General features: G+C 37.8%; 1 protein-coding gene across 1 annotated transcript; it reads left to right on the top strand.

Annotated features, from left to right (window-relative positions):
- Window positions 1-6,966: 6,966 nt before the first annotated feature.
- Window positions 6,967-7,590, top strand: LOC138905231 (uncharacterized). Its single transcript, XM_070193736.1, has one exon. The coding sequence runs from the start codon at window positions 6,967-6,969 to the stop codon at window positions 7,588-7,590; it is 624 nt and encodes a 207-aa protein (XP_070049837.1).
- The last annotated feature ends 13,914 nt before the right edge of the window (window positions 7,591-21,504 follow it).

Genomic DNA, 21,504 nt, shown 5'->3' with positions numbered 1-21,504 from the left:
GGGACCGGACCGGTCCCGGGCTCTGGCGGGCTAAACGGTCCCGGGCCTGACGGGCCAAAATCATAGGATCGGCCCGCGAGACCGGCCCAAGCCCACTAAAATCGGGCCAAACGGTCCTGACCCGTTTGGCCCGCGGTCCCAGGTCGGTCCTGGGCCTGGACCGGCGTTAAAATAAAAAATTGTATAATGATCATTTTCCCTTTTTCCTTTTTATTAAATTGAGGTTTAGTCGAGGCGTACAAAAAAATGCATAGGTCAAACCACAATAATAATAGAATGAGAATAATATAAATTGTGATTTATGACATTAGTTGATGGTCGTTTATGTTAAATAGCATTAATGAAATTAAAGCCTATTATAAATTTTATTCTTCTCCACTTTAATTCTTCCGCGTATCTTTTTAGATTGTCTCGTCATCAATTTCTAAAAAGATTATGTCATAGCTTTGATTAATTTCTTAACATGCTACAAATCTAAAATATTGACAAGCTAACTACTATTTTACTTACTAACAAATTATTCTTCTCTAGTCTATAAATTTTAACGGTACAGAAAAAAATTTAAATTTTATCACAAGCGGAAATTGAGTAACGAATTCATAGTTTGAACTCCATGACAATGGCTTGAAGTTTGAACTGCAAGAACTGAACTCCAAGATAGCTTAAGTTCAAATTGTAATAACACATGGTGTGTTTGGTACGAAATAAAATATTTTTTTAAAAATATTTTTAATTATTTCATGTTTGGTTGACTTAAATATTTTACTCGTGAACTCATTTCTTTCCAATTGGAGGAAAATATTTTCCTATCCAAAGAAAGGGAAAACATTTTTCAAAACTCTTTTTCAACCTTCTCCACCCTATTCCCCATCCCCACCACCCAACCACCCACCCCATCTATCCCGCCCCCAAACCACCCCTACCCACCCCACCCCAACCCCTACCCCACCACACCCCACCCACCCCAACCTCACCCATCACTCACCCTAATAGAATTATTATTAAGAGTACTTTCTTTTCATGTTGTAAATAGAGTATTTTTTTTTATTTCAACAAAATGAGTATATTCTTTTCAAAATGTAAAAAATATATTTTCTTTCATTTCAACAAAACGAGTATCTTTTTGTCATGATGTAAAAAAAATATTTTCTTTCATTTTAACAAAACGCGTATTTTCTTTTCATGACGTAGAAGAAATATTTTCTTTCATTTCAACAAACAAAGTATTTTCTTTTCTTGAAATAGAAAAAGTATTTTTTTCAACAAAACGAGTACTTTCTTTTCACAATATAGAAAAAGTAATTTCTTTTATTTCAACAAAATGAGTACTTTCTTTCATGATGTAGAAAAAATATTTTCTTTCATTTCAACAAAATGAGTATTTTTTTTTGTTGTAGAAAGAATAATTTCTTTTACAACAAAAAAATAGTATTTTCTTTTTAGTTATCGAGCTCAAATTTTAACGCTGTTCTTTTGTGAAAAAGTAAAGTAACACTTTAGTTCTTTTGAAACATGATATTTTGGGGAGGGGGGAGAAGGTATAAGAAACATGATGATTTTGGGGAAGGTGGGTAGAGGAGAATAGCATAAAAAAATATTTTCCTAAAAATATTTACTATCTAACCAAACACTAGAAAATATTTTTCGAAAAAAGTTTTTCACTCACCAACCAAACAATAGAAAATAAGTGATAAAACCATTCATTTTTTACGAAAAATATTTTTCTTCGTACCAAACACACCCACAATGCCCTGACGTTTGCACTGCAAAAAGTAAACTTAAGGACAATGACTTTTTTAAAATTGTGATTAAATTTTAAATACATTAAAACTGCTGGCTATGCTTGTAATGACAGCCTTAAAAGTGCCTAATGCTGAACCTGCAAGGTTTCTAGGAAAGAACCTATGACTTTGGGTTCGTAGTAGTACGCAAGTCTATGATATGAACTTTGGGCTCGATGGACAGGACTTGGATCAAGGTCCGGTTAATCAGTAAAAATAGCACGGGCTAGCCAGTTTTCGGACTGATAATTAAAAAATAGCAAGCGTTTGCAAAGTTATTGAAAAATAGCCACTATTTTACTGCAATACGGACCGGTCCAACATAATATACTGGAGATTTGTGCACTTGTGTATGAACTTCCAGCATATTATGCTGGAACTCCAACATGCGAAAAGTTCCAGCATAATATATTGGAAATTGGAGCACCTGTGTATGAACTTCCAGCATATTATGCTGAACCGGTATATTATACTGGAACTCCAGCATATTATGCTGGAATATTTTTCAGATTTTGACCAGTATTTTCGTTCAGATTTATCTTTACATGAAAAATGGCTAAATTTCAATTACTTTTGAATCTGTGACTATTTTTCAATTACCGCTTGTAAATCCGATTATTTTTGAATTTCTCCATGTTAATCACGACATATGCAAAGCCCATGTAAAGGGAGCCTTCCAAATATGTGAAAACTGGCGTCTCTATATTTCAAGGGACCTAAAAAGGTTTCCAGGTTGGTGAACAAATTTCGAGGTGTACAAAAAATTAAAGTTTTATCGATTTTTCTTTGGAGCCGAGCTACAAATATTTCGTAATGTATGAAACTTAATCCTTATGTTATAATATCAATTTATTAATTAAATTAAAATATGTTCATATTACTAGATTTTCATTTTTGTTGAATATTCCTAATAATTAACCATCTTAACTTAGCCCAACTATATTAAGAGCAAAACACAAGCAAACTATAGAGCCTAAAACTATAATTGAGAAATGAAAGAAAAAAGGGAAGATGAAAGTACGATCTAATTTTGATTTTTTTGAAACATAGCTAAGACTTGTCCACAAGCATATAGTACACGAAATTATATGCACAAGTATAACTTTATAACTAACGTACAAAAGAGCAATATTTAAAGCGATCTATATGGTTAGAATATACTCATCTTGAACAGAAAGTAGTTGTAAAATTCAATTACTGGATTATATCGAAAGTTTTAATAAAACTTTTTTATATGAGAATCCTTAGAGGAAACATTCTTGGATTATTAAATTATGCCCTAATATGTTTGGACAACAGATCCCAAATTGGTTCTGTAAATGGTGAAAATTATATGGGCCATCATTAGAAATACTCCCTCCATTATTTAAGAGTTTATACACTCAGTGGGTAGATATATCCCCCAAAATTATTTCTTTACAAAAAGATAATATCTTTTATGATGGAATAGCAGCCATGTATTTTTTTATAGAATTTTTAATCCCTTGGATAATGAAATGAGATGTAGAAATTGGTTATACCACAGAGGAAATTCCCAGCCTAAACAAAATTTTTTATACAAAATTCTGGAGTAAATTACTCTTATCCGAAAAAGATAGAAAAGCATATGGTCAAGACTTAATAGAGCAGATCCATGCCAAAATTGAAGAATATGTCAATTCAGAGGTAACCGAGGTGGTAATGGAGGAATTAAGTCCATTCCAGAAGGTTACTAGAAAACTTCAAATGAAGAAAGGAGCCCTTTCCAAGAAAGAGATCCTAGCGTCATACTTTGAAGAAATAAAGAAGGACTTGGCAAGAAACTTCGAAATTGAAGTAAGTGATGATATGTCCATAACCTCTCTGGGTAATACCTCGGAAGAAGAAACATGCATGGCAGGAGAAGCTCAATCAAGCCAGCAAGAACCGGTCAATTTAGAAGAAATTGAAGAATACCTGAAGAAGACGAAGGAAGGAGCAGAAGAATCTTCTACAACAAAAAATGATAAAGGGAAAGCAAAAGCTTGAAGAAGACTAAAGGCCCCACCAACAAAATTATTGGGGTAATAAAATAAAAGACTTTAATAAAGCAAGCGGGACCTAATACTTTAATAAAGAAGCGGGACCGAAGGAATCAACTTTAGAAAAGTTAATTGTTTTTATTACTTTTCCTTTTTCTTTGTCGGCCATCTAACTTTTTAATTTTGTTTTAAGTTAGGAACTCCATTATATAAGGAGTTAGAATTCATTAAGGGAAGCAGGCTTTAGCCAAACACTCTGCCCTCTCTCTAGCATAAACCTTCCATCTCTCTAAGAATCCTCTTGTAAATCTCTCTTTCTGTAATATTTTTATTTTGGAAATAAAAATCAAAAAGGTCACTTGGCCACAATCCGGCGGTCTCATGTATTTCATTTGTTCTTATAGTTAATATAATATAGATACTCATTTAGCCTAAATGATAGGCTAAATAATTAATTGTTAAACTTAGTCATACTAATCTACTTTGTTGGCATGTTTTGTTCTTAGGAGTTTTACTGTATCACCCCGATGGTACTCTAGGTCAAGAACTATATAGTCCATGCAGTTATTAATTTTGACAGTAAACCCTGGTTATGGGAACATAACCGGTGGTCCTCAGTTGACCCGTTAAGCCGAGGGTGAGGCGTGAAAGGGTTGTAAGGAGGATCGTGGTTTAGAGTTTTCTGTTGGGATTGTAACTAGCCAGGGTTGGTGTTCTTGTAATTTATTCCTAAAGCCCCATTGGAAGCGATCCTGTATCTCCCTTGGTATCAGAGCCAGTTAACACAAAGAAATAGGTGCTAAGTTTAACACTATTTTCCTTAATGAATATCAATAGGAAAAAGACTACTGTTAAAAACAGTAGGAAAGTAGAATATGAATTGCCCCAACAATTAGACTTATTTAATAAATGGACAATTCCTAGAATCCAACCTAAGGTTATATACCAATTAGGAACCTTTGAGAAACTAGGTTTAAAACAAGTAGTTAAAACTACTGAAGAGACGATCACCGCAGATAGTGACCATGCTATCTTTAGATTATTATTTGAAAGTGACTTAGCCCCTTACAGGGACACACATAGATTCATGCATATAAGTTTAATACAAGTTGCCTTCAAGCCACTTACTTTAAGAGGCTTACTTGAAAGCTTTATAGCAGCTCTCAGAGATGGCAAAAACAAGAACCGGAAGAAATCCCTTATAGGGACTGTACAGACCAGTTTAGCTTATGGCCCGGTTTATTTTAATGCTTATCTGAATCTACAAATTTTTTTGAATGATGAAAATTCGTTAAATGCTTTAATTTTAAGTATCAAATTACATGGTTATAATTATCTGTCTGGCACAGAAGTTATATGCATATGTTATAGGATTTATTATAAACCTTTATATACTTTAAATCCTATGTGCAAAATTATGAATTTTAAAAATGAAACTATTTTAATAGAAACTAATTTTGGTAGATCTAAAGTTACTACCATAAGACTTATTAAATGGGACGAAATTGATTTTCCCACAGAATGGGTCATAGAGGAAGCAATAGCTTCTCAAAACACCGGTAATTCTGAGGTTACAGAAATCGAACAAACCTCAGATAGAACTGTTAAGATCAGGTTCAATGAACCCGTTCAAATTGATAATATGATTTCATCATCTAGACTAACTAGATCCAACTCATCTTATATTTCTCCAATTGATTATATGGTAGATTTTCCATCTAGAGCCTCTACTTCACAAATTAGAGATAATAATAGGATTGATCATATTAAAATCAGTCAGGATAATATTGTTAAGGTTAATTCGGATCCTGACCCAACTGCATCCGAAATGGATTTTTCAAATGGTTTTAATGGATAAAAACCAAATAGATTTTATTCCGGGTTTACCGGTAAGAAAATTAATTTGTGAAGAATTTAAAAAATTCAGATGAGAACTTTTCAGGAATTGGTTCTTTGATAACTTTAATAAAGATATGAGAACTTTCTTTCAAGATGATTTTTATAATGATATTAGCAAACATAATAAAATATTTGCTTTTGTCCCATGGTTTATGTCGAAGTATGTTCATAACTATATTTCTATGTTAGAAAGAGATTATAAGCTCACTAGTGGAGAAATTACCAAATCAGTTTTTCCACCACAACAGTCTTTTCAAATAGGAGAAAAAGATAAAGTAGTTTATTTCACTGCTTTTTCGAAATTATTTGAAAATGATACCGCTGTTATAACTGCTAAGAATTTGAATACTATGCTCACACAGAATAATTATACTAATATTTATATTAGTATTCTAGGTGAACAAATTGCTTCTATACATGAAAGATTGGACAAGCTTATAGCTGAAGTCCAAAAAATATCTAAAAAGGATACTAAGTGTAAAGAGCAAATTGCTACTGCTAGTATCCAACCTCCTCCTGAGGTCAAAGACTTTAAGATTAATAATCTTGAAGTCCTGGAATAATTATTAGAGAAGAAGTTTGAAGAATTTAGAGTTAGTCCTCTAAATTTAGAGCATTTATCTGATGAAGATAAGAGACTGAGAGTCTCAGACGAGATTAATAAAATCTCTGAAAAATATGCTGAAAAACCAGTCCAAAGGATGTTCTACTATCCTAGACCAACTCCACAAGATGTTCTCCTAGAAGAACTTGATAGTGACCACTATCATCAAGGTTATAGTGGCACAAACATCTATGAATGGAACATAGATGACCTTACAGATAGACAGATTTATACAATAGTACATAGAATGCTTATGTACAACACAATCTGTAAAGTTAATAAGAATATTGAAAAGGCTATAGCAGAAATGATAGTAGCCGATTTCACTGGTCAACTTAAAGGTTGGTGGGATAATTATCTTACTACTAACCAGAGACATATTATTATGAATTCTGTTAAACAGGAAGATGGACAAGATGTCCAGAATACTGTTTATTCTTTAATCATGAATATTATAGAATATTTTTCTGGAAGATGGTCAGATAATAGTGAAACCATTAGAACCATGCTCCAAAATCTTAGGTGTAAAACCTTAACATCTTTTAGATGGTATAAAGATGTTTTCCTTTCTAGATTCATTGAATTACCAGAATGTAATAGCACTCATTAGAAGTCCAAATTTATCGATGGACTCCCTTCACTTTTTGCTGAAAGGGTTAGAAAAATCCTTAGAAGAACAACAATGAGTATTGATTATAATCAGTATTCATACGATAAATTATTTAGTGTATGCACTCAAGAAGATTTAGCTTTATGTAATGAGATTAAGTTAAATCAAGAGATTAAGAGACACCGTCTCAATGAGAGACAACAATTAGGGAAATTTTGTGAACAATTTGCTATTGATATTCCTGCAAAGAAAAAACATTCTCATAAGAGAAAAGAATTTCATAATAAGAGAAAAGGATCTTCTGAAAAAAGGTTTGAAAAAACTAAAAGAAGAAAAGATTTTCATAAAGCAAAAAAGAATTTTATAAAAGCAAAAAACCCTCAGGCATGTTATAAGTGTGGTAGGGTAGGACATTATACCAAAGACTGCAAAGTCAAAGATAAAATCATGAGTCTTGATTTAGATGATAGCATTAAAGATTCTTTGTATAAGATTTTATTAAATTCCTCTCCGGATAATAGTCCTGAGAATAGTGATAGAGAATCATCTACTGATGAAGATTTACGAGTCCTTCAAGAAGAGAATTATATCTCCTCTTCTGAAGATGAGCAAGGACCCTGTAACGAGGGACAATGCTCAAAACATTATTGTCTGATGATGACCTTTATAATATCTATTCCCAATTTAAAGACATGAATATCAATGTCTTAACTAATGACAATATTATAGAATTGCTAAGGGTTATTAAGGATCCTGAATTAAGATCGTAGATCTTAGATAAGATACCTACAACTTCAGAAGTAGGTACAAAGATAGAAGAAATTTCTTCTACAGAGATTCCATCTCGAAAGGGACCTTATATTATGTCGGATATCAAGAAAATGATTAGAGAAAAATCATTGCCTGATAGACTGGCTACTGTCCAAAATTTAGGAATAGAGATTAATAATCTCAAAAAAGAAATCTCAGAGTTAAAGGCTTCCAATGTAGCCTTAGACAAAAGAATTTTCAAATTAGAAAATTCTAACACTGAGAAAGGATTCGGTATTGATATTACTGACAAAGGTGACGATGTTAATACATTAGCATATGTTGATAAGGATGAATTCCTAGGAGCCATTGATTTTGAAGAAAATGAATTTTTGCAAAAACTCCAATACTTTACTACTCAAAAGTTTTTAATCAAAATAACTCTTTTAATCGATTATAATTTTAAAAGAGAATTCACTATTTTATTTGATAGTAGAGCAGATTTGAGTTGTATAAAAGGAGTAATACCTTCACGATATTTTTATAAAACCACTCATAAATTAAAAAATGCTAGTGGTGGTCAAATGGGTATTTTTTTACAAATTACCTAAAGCTTATATTTGCCAAAACGATGTTTGTATTCCTGAAAGTTTTGTTTTGGTAAAAGATATCTCCCAAGATGTAATATTAGTAGTACCTTTCTTTCATAAGTTAATTCCTTTTACTAACTAGGATTCTAGAAGTTTTTCAGATACTTTTAATAATAAGAAAATTATTTTTGAGTTTATAACTCAACTAGTCCAAAGATTTTTAAATGAAATGATGTATAATAATATTTCTGCAAAAGTCAAACAAATTGATTTTTTAAAAAATGAAATTTATTCTCCGACTATTGAACATGATTTAAAATATTCTAAACTAGTCAATAAAATTGATTTATTAAAAACTCCATTTTTCTTACTGTAATGACCCGACTTGTTATTTTAAACATTTACACTCCTTCCAACTATTTGAAGTCTTGAATAGCTTCATATGACGTGTGTGAATCGCCGATTTTAATTTTCAGGTATTTCGGGATTAGTTCGCAAGAATAAATTCTATGTTGGAAGCCTTAAGTTGAAAAGAGTTGACCGGAGTTTGACTTGTGAGCAAACGACTCTCGAATGGGATTTTTATAATGTCAATAGTTTCGTATGGTGATTTCGGACTTAGGCGTATGTCCGGATTTGGATTTGAAAGTCTGTAGGATAATTCGACGCATTTTGGCGAAAATTGGAAAATGGAAGATTTTAAGAAAAATGTCGACCGGGAGTTGACCTTGATGTATCGGACTTGGACTTCGATTTCGAAAATTTGAATAGCTTCGTTATGTCATTTACGACTTGTGTACAAAATTTGAGGTCATTCCGGATCGATTTGTTAGGTTTCGGTACAAGACCTAACTTAAGATGAGAGTATCTACATATATATAAGGAGTTATGTGATGTACAACCTATCAAATGTAATATCTTCGAGTCTAGTTTTTAACACTTTGAATCGTTCGTTATTTGGACATTTCTATAAGAAGTTATGACCAAATTACCAAAGGCTGGCAGAGGAGACTGCGGATGCGCAACATCCGAGGCCGCATCCGAAAGAAGGGCTGGTAGTGAAGTGCTGCAATAATATCCGGGGCAGCATCCGAAACCCAGAAATCTGGGTCTATAGATACAATTTCGGGGCTCATTTTTCCCACTTCATTTGGGCGAATTTTGGAGCTCTTCTCCACTCTCTCAAGACCACCAACTCCTCTCTTCTTCAAGGTAAGCAATCCCCATTATCTTGATGTGAAATTCCATTATTTCTACACTAGTATTGATGGAATCTACACATAAAATACTTAGATCTTCAAGAAATTTCTTCAAGAACTCAAAGGAGGGTTTTGCAAGATTTCTTCCAAAAAGGTAATCCTACACCCTTAGACTTACATGTATAGATATATTATGGGAATATGAGTATGAATTTAAGTATTAGAACTTATGGTATGGTGATTGGAAGCCATATGTTCCCAATTTAAATACATAACCATTGTAGAGATTGAAAGGTGATTATTTGATGGAATTTTGTTGGTTGGGTGTGGATGGATGGTCATGTATGTGATGTTGGAAGTTATGAATTGTTTAAGAATGATGGTGGGATAAATTATTGGTAAATGATAGTAGTTGGATGAACTAATTCTATGGTTAAGATATGTAGAGATTCTTGCCTACTAGGTGTTTGATAAAATGTCTAAATGACTAAAAATCTGGAAACTTATTTACTAATATTGGTGCAATTATTTTGCATTGTTGTAGATTGAAATTTGTTTTGTGTGGTGGACCATCGTAGTACTATTAAGGGGAGAATTTCAGATTTGAGCCGTCCGAAGGTGGCTTCACTCACGAAGATCATTTAAAGCATTGACTTAGTTTTGTCGAGGTAAGTGTCTTGCTTAACCTCGAGTGGGGGAATTACCCCTTAGGCATCGAGTCTTATGTGCCATTTGTGAAATGTAAAAAGCCGCGTACGTGAGGTGACGAGTACGTACTCGGGCTTATATGTGCAAAATATATTGAGTTAAAGTCTTAGGCATATTGTGTATTAAATTGGATATTTATTGGCATATATTTAATCATCTATTTGTCGTGCCTAAATCCTTGTTGTTGAATCTGTTGTTATATGACAATTTGATGTGATTGTTACTTGATTATTTATGTTATTCCATAAATTTGTTGGTTTGATAATTATTGGAATTTAATTTCATTATGGATTTTTCCTTTGCAAATAATTAATTAAATGAGCTTAAGAAGAGGTGTTTATATAATTATTGAGAATTTAGATTTATGAAGGCTTTGCTTTATGCTGTGTAATTTATATCTTCGTTGATTATTTTTGGGGTGTTATACACATTGTGTGGGTCCTTCGGCTATTTGTTGTGAAATTAATTGATTTGGTTGTATCTTTGAAATTTTGGTTGTGGCCATTGGGCAAATTGTGATATGAATTGATTTTTGTTATGTTGCCGTGATAATTTTCCGTGTAAATTATTGTGTTGTATGAGTTATTATTTTTGGGTAGATAAGGATGGCATTTCACCGTTGATATTATGTGGGTATAAGGGTGGCATTTTATTATTGTTATGTTTGTTGGAATATTGTTTGGGCGGAGCAATAATGGTGATTATCGGAGCGATAAGGGTGGCAATAGGAGCGATAAGTGTGGCTATTGATATTGTCTGGGCGTAAACGATAAGGGTGGCTATAGGAGATATAAGGGTGGCTATAGGAGAGATAAGGTTGGCTATTGTCAGGGACAATATGTGATGATGTGGAGTTGTGGTGTTGGTGATTTTCATGTGATGTTGTGATTTTCTTGTGTTTATTTTTATACCTTGCGCAATTTGTCTTGTTGTTGGTAAATTGATAATAATTTGATTTATGTTGAAATTGGGAGCATGTGGCTATTGCCAGATGGATTATAAAATGAAATATGGGCACGGGGTGCCGTGAGTAAATAATGAAGATATTGGCACGTGAATTGTCCGTGCAGTTGTGATATGAAATGTGGGCACGAGGTGCTATGATTAAATGATAATAGTATTGGCATGTGAACTGTCCGTGCAGCTGTGATATGAAAAGTGGGCACGAGGTGCCGGAGAAATATGATGATTTAATTATGGGCACGAAGTGCCGTGAAAATATGAAAATGGGCTAAGACCCGTGTTTACGAAAAATATGAAATTAGGCTGAGACCCGTATATTTTATGATTATGAAATGAGGTGTCACATGGTGACTTTTTAATTTGAAGGAATTATATTCAAAATATTTATTTGGAAGAATTTTTATTTAGAAAGTATTATATGAAAGAATTGTATTTGAAAGATATTTATTTGAGGAAATTATATTTGAAGAGATTTATTGAAAGAATTATATTTGAAAGATAATTATTTGAGATAACTATATTTGAAAGAGAGTTATTTGGAAGAATTATATATGAAAGATATTTATTTGAAAAACTTGAATTAATTGGCTGTACATGTATTTATTAATTGTTGAGCGATATTTATGATATTCTTTTTGTCTTGCTGTGCATATCACTGGTTGTTTCATCTTGCCCTTATCGTTATCTGCTTCCTATTATTTTGTATATTATATTGCACAAGCTATTAGACTAGTGAGTGTCTTGATTGTACCCCGCCTCTACTCCATTAATGTTAGTCTTGATACTTACTGGGTAACGATCGTGGTGTACTCATACTATACTTCTGCATATTTTTGTACAGAGTCAGGTATTGGAGATATCGGACTTGAGCAGAGTTAAAGCGGGATCGTAAGGATTCAAGGTAGAGCTGCTTGGTCGTCGCAGTCCCTTGGAGTCTTTTCATTTCATTGTACTGTTAATTTTTAATCAAACAGTATTGTATGTTCGGTCCTCGTGATCATTCCATGTATTCAGTTAGAATTCGCAACTCAGTACTACCAGTCTTGGGAGGTTGTATATTCATATTTGTTTCGCTGTTAGTTTTTGATTACTTATTGAATTAAAAAAATGGTTTCAAAATGTAATTGAAATCGGCTTACCTAGTCTTAAAGATTAGGTGCCATCACGACGCCTTTGGTAGGATTTTGGGTCGTGACACTTACAAATATGTGGAGACCATCCAAATCAATTTTGGGATAGAAAGAAACATATTGTAAGTCTTCCTTACGAAGAAGAATTCTCTAAGGATAATATTCCTACCAAAGCTAGGCCTTGTCAGATGAATTCTGAATATTTGGAATTATGCAAAAATGAAATAAATTCCTTACAGCAAAAGGGTTTAATAAGACCCTCAAAGTCCAAATGGTCTTGTACTGCTTTCTATGTTAATAAACATGCTGAACAGGAACGCGGAGTTCCTAGACTAGTTATTAATTATAAACCCCTTAATAAGGTTTTAAAATGGACCGGGTATCCTATTCCTAATAAATGTTTGAAGCTGAGTTTTATCAGTAATTATATCAGAAAATTTAGAAGGAAATTCAATACTTCTATTAATGGGAATAATTCTTCCATTTTCAATATTATGACCAAGAAATCTAATATTAATTTGAAAAAGAGACATTTTAGGTTTAGATATAACTAAACCATTCTGAATTATAATCTTTCTAAACAAGTCCAGGTGCTTAAATGTAATTCGATATTTTTTGAAAATATCAAAATATCATCTATATAGACTGTCACGACCCGAAATTTTCCACCGACGGGATCGTGATGGCGCCTAACATTTCACTTGCCAGGCAAGCCAACGTTAGAGAATCATTAAACCATTTCCTTATTTTGATTCAATAAATATCAATAATTAACTCAAATGAAATATAATAAGTGCGGAATATCATAAAACGGTATTAATTACTACCACCCGGATTTGGAGTCACAATTTACGAACATTGTAGAATTTACTACAAGTAATAGTCTGAAAGAAATACAACTGTCTGAATGAAAGAAAACAGTAGGACATAAAATATAGACGGGGACTTCAAGGTTTGTGAACGCCGACAGATCTACCTTGAGTCTCCGGACAGCGGACCAATAGCAAATCTCGATCAACCTGAGGCGGTATCAAAATCGGCACAGAAAGTGCAGAGTGCAGCATCAGTACGACCGACCCCATGTACTAGTAAGTGTCGAGCCTAACCTCGACGAAGTAGTGACGAGGCTAAGGCAAGGCACCTACAATCAACCTGTACAATTTAACAGTGTATACGCAAATAACAGGAATGAAGAACTAAACAGAAAATGTCAGGAGGGGAGACATACTGAGGGGAATACAAGATAAAGAACTATAACAGAATGATCACCGGAGCAGTCAATATACCATGAATCAACAGGAATAATGAATATAGTAAAGAAAAATGCACGGCATCACCCTTCGTACTTTTACTCTCAATCTCACCATAAAATTAATATAAATGGTACGGCATCACCCTTCGTGCTTTTACTCTCATATCATGGCACGACATCACCCTTCGTGCATTAACACTCACAATATGGCACGACATCACCCTTCGTGCGTTAACACTCACAATATGGCACGGCATCACCCTTCGTGCATTAACACTCACAATATGGCACGACATCACCCTTCGTGCATTAATACTCACAATATGGCACGACATCACCCTTCGTGCATTAGCACTCTCCCTTACCATAATGCAATGCATAAATAACAACAGGGAGATAGAATAACAAGTACAAACCTTACTTCAACATTTGATTCCATAATATCAATCTCAACCTTGAAATAAAAACTCAATTATCACCAGAAAATTTCCGTAAACATGATAAGAACGATAATTTGAACAACACTAGTATAACACGTAGCAATTTGGCATAAGAATGAGACAATATAAGAAAAACAGGGAAACATAGAAAAACAGGTAAATTTGGCGGCGCATAAGTACTCGTCACCTCACATATATGCCGCTCACATGAATTTCACTTAACAAATAATCTAAGGTTCCTAATTCCCTCAAGTCAAGGTTAGACACAACACTTACCTCGCTCTGAAGGCCACTTAATTCTCAATCACAACTTTTTCTTTGAAATTCACCTCCAAACTACTCGTATCTATTCAAAAATGACTCAATAATATCAAATATTGCAAAAGGAATCAATTATATTACATAAATTAAATTTCCCAATTTTTTCTCCAAAAAGTCGAAAATCGACCCCGGGCCCGCTTGGTCAAAACTCGAGGTTCGAACCAAAATCTTTTTACCCATTCACCCCCGAGCCCGAATATGTAATTAGTTTTGGAATCCGACCTCAAATTGAGGTCTAAATCCCCAAATTCCTATTTTCTACCATAACCCCTAATTCTACCATGAAAACTCTAGATTTTAGGTTGAAAATTCAAGAAATGTAATGGGTAATTGAAAGAAAATGGTTTAGAATCACTTACCAACAATTTGGGGAAGGAATGACTCTTGAAGAATCGCCTCTCACCGTTTGGTTTTTGAGAAAAATGAGTTTTTGGCTAAAATCCCGTTTTTGGGTTCTGTTAAGTGCTGGGCGACAGTGTTCATCGCGTTCGCGAGAGCACTGTCGCATTCGCGAAGTGTATGGGCTGCCAAGCCTTCGTGTTCGCGAGGTAGTTCTTGCATTCGCGTAAGCTACCCTTCCCCGGCCTTCGCGTTCGCGAGACATTGCTCGCATTCGCGATGAAGAAAAGGCTGACTCCCCCTCCCCAGTGCCTAACACTACGCGTTCGGGATGGGCTTGTCGCGTTCGCGAAGGGTAACGCCCCCATCGCTTCGCGTTCGCGACCAAGCCTTCGCGTTCACGAAGAAGAAATCCTCAGCTCCCCAGTTTACTCTTCGCGTTCGCGAGAGGACCTTCGCGAACGTGAAAAAGGATATGCCTGACACCAGAATCTGCAGAAAACCAGATTTTTCAAAGTCCAAAGCATCCCGTGGCCTATCCGAAACTCACCCGTGCCCTCGGGGCTCCAAACCAAACATGCACACAAGTCTAAAAACATCATACGGACTTGCTCGTGCGATCAAATCGCCAAAATAACACCTAGAACTCTAAATTTAGCACCAATTCAAATGAAATTCTCAAGAACATTTTAGAACTTCTAATTTCTCAACTGGACGTCCGAATCACGTCAAATCAACTCCATTTCTCACCAAATTTCACAGACATGCCTTAAATATCATAATGAACCTGTACTGGACTCCGGAACCAAAATACGGACCCGATACTAACAATGCCAAATATCAATCAATTCTTAAAAATAAATAATTTCCAAACTTTTAATTTTCATCGAAAATTCATAACTCAAGGTAGGGACCTTCAAATTCGATTCCGGGCATACGCCCAGATCCCATAATTCGATACGGACCTACTGGGACCGTCAAAGTATGGATCCGGGCCCGTTTACCAATAATATTGACCGAAATCAACTAAAATCAACTTTTAAGGCAAAAATTCTTATTTTCATCAGTTTTCAACATAAAAGCTTTTCGAAAACCTACCTGGACTGCACGCGCAAATCGAGAAGGGTAAAAATGAGATTTTTAAGGCTTAAGAGCGCAGATTCGAGTTCTAAAACATAAGATAACCTTTTGGGTCATCACATTCTCCACCTCTTAAACAACCGTTCGTCCTCGAATGACATAGAAAAGTACCTGGGATGGTGAAAAGGTGGGGATATCTACTACGCATATCGGACTCAGAATCCCAAGTAGCTGCCTCAATAGGCTGACCGCTCCACTGCACTTGAACTGAAGGGTAACTCTTTGATCTCAACTGGCGGACTTGCCGGTCTAGAATTGCCACCAGCTCCTCCTCGTATGTCAAATCCTCGTCCAATTAATCAGAGCTGAAATCTAATATATGGGACGGATCACCGTGATACTTTTGAAGCATGGACACATGGAATACCAAATGAACAACTGCTAAACTGGGTGGCAATGCAAGCCTGTAAGCCACATCTCCCACTCTCTCCAGAATCTCAAAAGGTCCGATATACCTAGGGCTCAACTTGCCCTTCTTTCCGAACCTCATTACACCCTTAATGGGTGATACCCGAATTAACACTCTCTCTCCGACCATGAATGCAACATCACGAGCTCTACGGTCGGCATAACTCTTCTGCCTGGACTGAGCTGTGCGAAGTCGATCCTGAATAATCTTGACCTTATCCAAGGCCTCCTGAACTAAATCTGTACCCAATAACCGAGCCTCCCCCGGCTCAAACCACCCAACTAACGACCTACATCGTCTACCATATAATGCTTCATAGGGAGCCATCTGAATGCTCAACTAGTAGCTGTTATTGTAGGCAAACTCCGCTAACGAAAAACACTGATCCCAAGTACCTCCAAAGTCAATAACACAGGCGCGGAGCATATCCTCCAAAATCTTAATAGTACGCTCGGACTGCCCGTCCGTCTGAGGATGAAATGATATGCTCAACTCAACCCGCGTACCCAACTCACGCTGAACTGCCCTCCAAAAGTGCGAGGTAAATTGCGTACCTCGATCAGAAATGATGGACATGGGCACACTGTGAAGACAGACGATCTCACGAATATAAATCTCTGCCAACTGCTCCGAGGAATAGGCAACTGCCACAGGAATAAAATGCGCTAACTTAGTCAGCCTGTCCACAATGACCCAAACTGCATCGAACTTCCTCTATGTCTGTGGGAGTCCAACAACAAAGTCCATAGTGATACGCTCCCACTTCCACTCAGGAATATCTAACCTTTGAAGTAAACCACCAGGTCTCTGATGCTCACACTTTACTTGCTTGCAATTTAGGCCCCGAGCTACATAGGCAACTATGTCCTTCTTCATTCGCCTCCACCAATAATGCTGGCTCAAATCATGATACATCTTGGCGGCGCCCGGATGAATAGAATACCGGGAACTGTGGGACTCCTCAAGGATCAACTCACGAAGTCCATCCACATTAGGCATACAAATACGACCATGCATCCTCAAAACTCCGTCATCTCCAACAGTAACCTGCTTGGCACCACCGTGCCGCACTGTGTCTCTAAGGACAAGTAAATGAGGATCGTCATCCTGCCGATCTCTAATGCGCTCAAATAAAGAAGACCGAGCAATTGTACAAGCTAGAACACGGCTGGGCTCAGAAATATCTAACCTCACGAACTGGTTGGCCAAGGCCTGAACATCCAATGCAAGCGGTCTCTCACCAACTGGAATATATGCAAGGCTACTCATACTGACTGACTTTCTACTCAAAGCATCGGCCACCACATTGGCCTTCTCGAGATGATACAATATGGTGATATCATAGTCTTTCAATAGTTCCAGCTACCTCCTCTGCCTCAAATTGAGTTCCTTCTGCTTGTACAAATACTGCAAGCTCCGATGATCAGTGAATACCTCACATGGCACGCACGTAAAGATAGTGCCTCCAAATCTTCAGTACGTGAACAATGGCTGCCAGTTCTAGATCATGAACAGGGTAATTCTTCTCGTGAACCTTCAGCTGCCGTGAAGCATATGCAATAACCTTGCCACCCTGTATCAATACCGCACCCAGACCAATACGAGATGCGTCACAATATACTGTTTAAGATCCTGAACCTGTGGGTAACACTAATACCGGTGCCGTGGTCAAAGTAGTCTTGAGCTTCTGAAAGCTCGCTTAACACTCGTCTGACCACCTGAACGGGGCACCCTTCTGGGTCAATCTAGTCAATGGGGCTGCTATGGATGAAAACCCCTCCACAAATCGACGGTAATAGCCCACCAAACCTAGGAAACTACGAATCTCTGTAGCTGATGTGGGTCTAGGCCAATTCTGGACTGCCTCAATCTTCTTAGGATCCACCTGAATACCCTCTGCTGATACAACGTGACCCAAGAAAGCAATTGAACTCAACCAAAACTCGCATTTTGAGAATTTAGCATATAATTGGTTGTCTTTCAAAGTCTAAAGAACGATCCGAAGATGCTGCTCATGCTCCTCTCGACTGTGGGAGTAGATCAAGATATCATCAATAAACACAACCACAAAGGAATCCAAGTAGGGTTTGAACACCCGGTTCATCAAATCCATGAATGCTGCTGGGTCATTTGTCAGCCCAAATGACATCACTAGAAACTCATAATGCCCATACCTAGTCCGAAAAGCTGTCTTAGGAACATCGGATGCCCTAATCCTCAACTGATGGTAGCTAGATCTCAAATCAATCTTTGAAAACACCTTGGCACCCTGAAGCTGATCAAATAAATCATCAATCCTCGGCAATGGATATTTATTCTTGATGGTGACTTTGTTCAACTGTCGATAATCTATACACATCATCATCGATCCATCTTTCTTCTTCACAAACAACACAGGTGAACCCTAGGGCGAGACACTAGGTCTAATGAAGCCCTTATCAAGCAAATCTTGCAACTGCTCCTTCAATTCTTTCAACTCTGGCGGGGCCATGCGATATGGAAGAATGGAAATAGGCTGTGTGCCCGGAGCCAAATCAATGCAGAAATCAATATCCCTATCGGGTGACATCCCTGGCAGGTCTGCAGGAAACACCTCTGGAACTCACGAACAACCAACACCGAATCTATGGAAGGAACCTCCGCACTAGAATCGCGGACATAAGCCAAATAAGCTAGACACCCCTTCTCGACCATATGCCGAGCTTTCACATAAGAGATAACCCTGCTAGCAGAATGGCCAAGATTTCCTCTCCACTCTAATCGAGGTAACCCCTGCAAGGCTAAGGTCACTGTCTTCGCGTGACAATCTAATATAACATGACAAGGTGACAGCCAATCCATACCCAGTATGACATCAAAATCAACCATGTCGAGAAGTAGAAGATCTACACGAGTCTCAAGACTCCCAATGGTGACCACACACGAACGATAAACACGATCTACAACAATAGCATCTCCCACTGGTGTGGACACATACACAGGAGCACTCAAAGAATCACGGGGCACAACCAAATAGGAAGCAAAATAGGATGACACATAGGAGTAAGTAGATCCCGGATCAAATAGAACTGAAACATCTGTACTGAAAACTGAAACAGTACCTGTGATAACAACGTTAGATAACTCAGCCTGAGGCCTGGCTGGGAAATCATAACATCGGGGCTGGGCCCCACCACCCTAAACTACGTCCCTGGGATGACCTCTAGTTGGCTGGTCTCCATCTCTAATGGCCTGACCTCCACCTCTAACAGTCTGGCCTCTACCTCTGGCTGCTTGACCCCTGCCTCTGGCTGGTTGAGCAGGTGGTATAGCAACTGGTGCCGAAACCATGGCACGAGAACTCTGATGCTGTGAGTTGCCCGTTGCCCGAGGGCAAAATCTAGCAATGTGCCTCGGATCACCACAAGTATAACATAACCTTGGCTGTTGTGACTGCTGACCCTGAAACTGACCCTGTCGACCTGAATAACCACCCTGATAACTCTGAAGTGGAGGTGCACTAATAGGAGCTGGCGGTGCACCGTAGGCTAACTGGTCGAAATAATGCATCTGAGGGCCACGACCACCTGAGGCACCGTGGGATGCCTGGAGCGCTGAATGAAACGGTCTGGGAGGATGGCCTCTACCAAAAGTATTCCTGCCTCTAGATGAGACACCGTTGAACTCACCGGAATGACGAGGCCTCTTATCATACCCCTGACCTCCCTGAGTAAGAACCATCTCGACTCGTCTGGCGACATTTACAGCCGCCTGAAAAGAAATCTCACTCCCAGTCTCCTTTGCCATCTTCAATCTGATAGGCTGAGCAAGTCCATCAATAAACCTCCTCACCCTCTCTCTCTCGGTGGGAATCAGAAGAATGGCATGACGGGCCAAATCCACAAAATGGGTCTCATACTGAGTAACAGTCATACTGCCCTGCTGGAGACGCACAAACTGACGGCGACACTCCTCTCTCAATGTGATAGGCAGAAACTTCTCTATGAAGAGCTGAGAGAACTAGTCCCAAGTAAGAGCAGGCAACCCAGTTGGTCTGGTCAACAAGTAATCTCTCCACCATTTCTTGGCAGAACCATTCATCTGAAATGCAGCAAAATCGACCCCATTGGTCTCCACTATACCCATGTTCCGTAGAACCTCATGACAGTTGTCAAGATACTCCTAGGGGTCCTCTAAAGGAGCACCACTGAAGTGAACAGGAAAGAGCTTGGTAAATCTGTCCAATCTCCATAAAGCCTCAGAAGACATAGCTGGCCCATCTCCAACCCGCGCCGCAATAACCGGCTGAACTAATCCGATTGGCTGAGCTGCTGGAGCCTGATACTGGGGAGCTATCTGCTCCGGAGCGGGAGTGGTAGGAGTCTGGGCTCCTCCTCCAGCCTGAGAGACTACTGGTGCCATGGGAAATGCGCCAGTCTGGGCCACACTCTCCATAAGGCCCACCAAACGGACCAAAGCGTCCTGAAGTACTGGGGTAGCAATGAACCCCTCCGGAACCTGAGTTGGTCCGACAGGAACAGTCTCGATTGTAACCTCCTCGTCAAGCTCTATCTGAGGCTCCACTGCTGGGGCTGCTGCTCGGGCCCTAGGCTGAGCCCTTCACCTGCCTCGGCCTCTGGCACGAGCTTGACCTCTGCCCCACGTAGGAGCCGTCACTAGAGGCTCTGGCTGTTTCTCAGCTGAGGAAGCGGTACGTGTTTTCGTTATCTGCGAGAGAATAAGAGTAGAAGAGTTCAATCAGTATTGAGAAAGCAAAATCGCACGACAAGGAAGAATAGAAGTAAAACTTGTTCCTAAACTTCATAGCCTCTGGAAGATAAGCACAGACGTCTCCGTACCGATCCTCCAGTCACTACTAAGCTTGCTCGTGAATCGTGAGACCTAGGCAACCTAGTGCTCTGATACCAACTGTCACGACCCGAAATTTCCCACCGACGGGATCGTGATGGCGCCTAACATTTCACTTGCCAGGCAAGCCAACGTTAGAGAATCATTAAACCATTTCCTTATTTTGATTCAGTAAATATCAATAATTAACTCAAATAAAATATAATAAGTGCGGAATATCATAAAACGGTATTAATTACTACCACCTGGATCTGGAGTCACAATTCACGAACATTCTAGAATTTACTACAAGTAATAGTCTTAAAGAAATACAACTGTCTGAATGAAAGAAAACAGTAAGACGTAAAAGATAGACGGGGACTTCAAGGTCTGTGAACGCCGACAGATCTACCTTGAGTCTCCGGATAGCGGACCAATAGCAAATCTCAATCAACCTGAGCCGGTATCAAAATCTGCACAGAAAGTGCAGAGTGCAGCATCAGTACAACCGACCCCATGTACTGGTAAGTGTCGAGCCTAAC

The sequence above is a fragment of the Nicotiana tomentosiformis genome, chromosome 2, assembly GCF_000390325.3.
Source record: "Nicotiana tomentosiformis chromosome 2, ASM39032v3, whole genome shotgun sequence".
NCBI lineage: Eukaryota > Viridiplantae > Streptophyta > Magnoliopsida > Solanales > Solanaceae > Nicotiana > Nicotiana tomentosiformis.
Note: the sequence above shows the minus strand (reverse complement) of the source record. Positions and strands in the feature narration are given on the sequence as shown.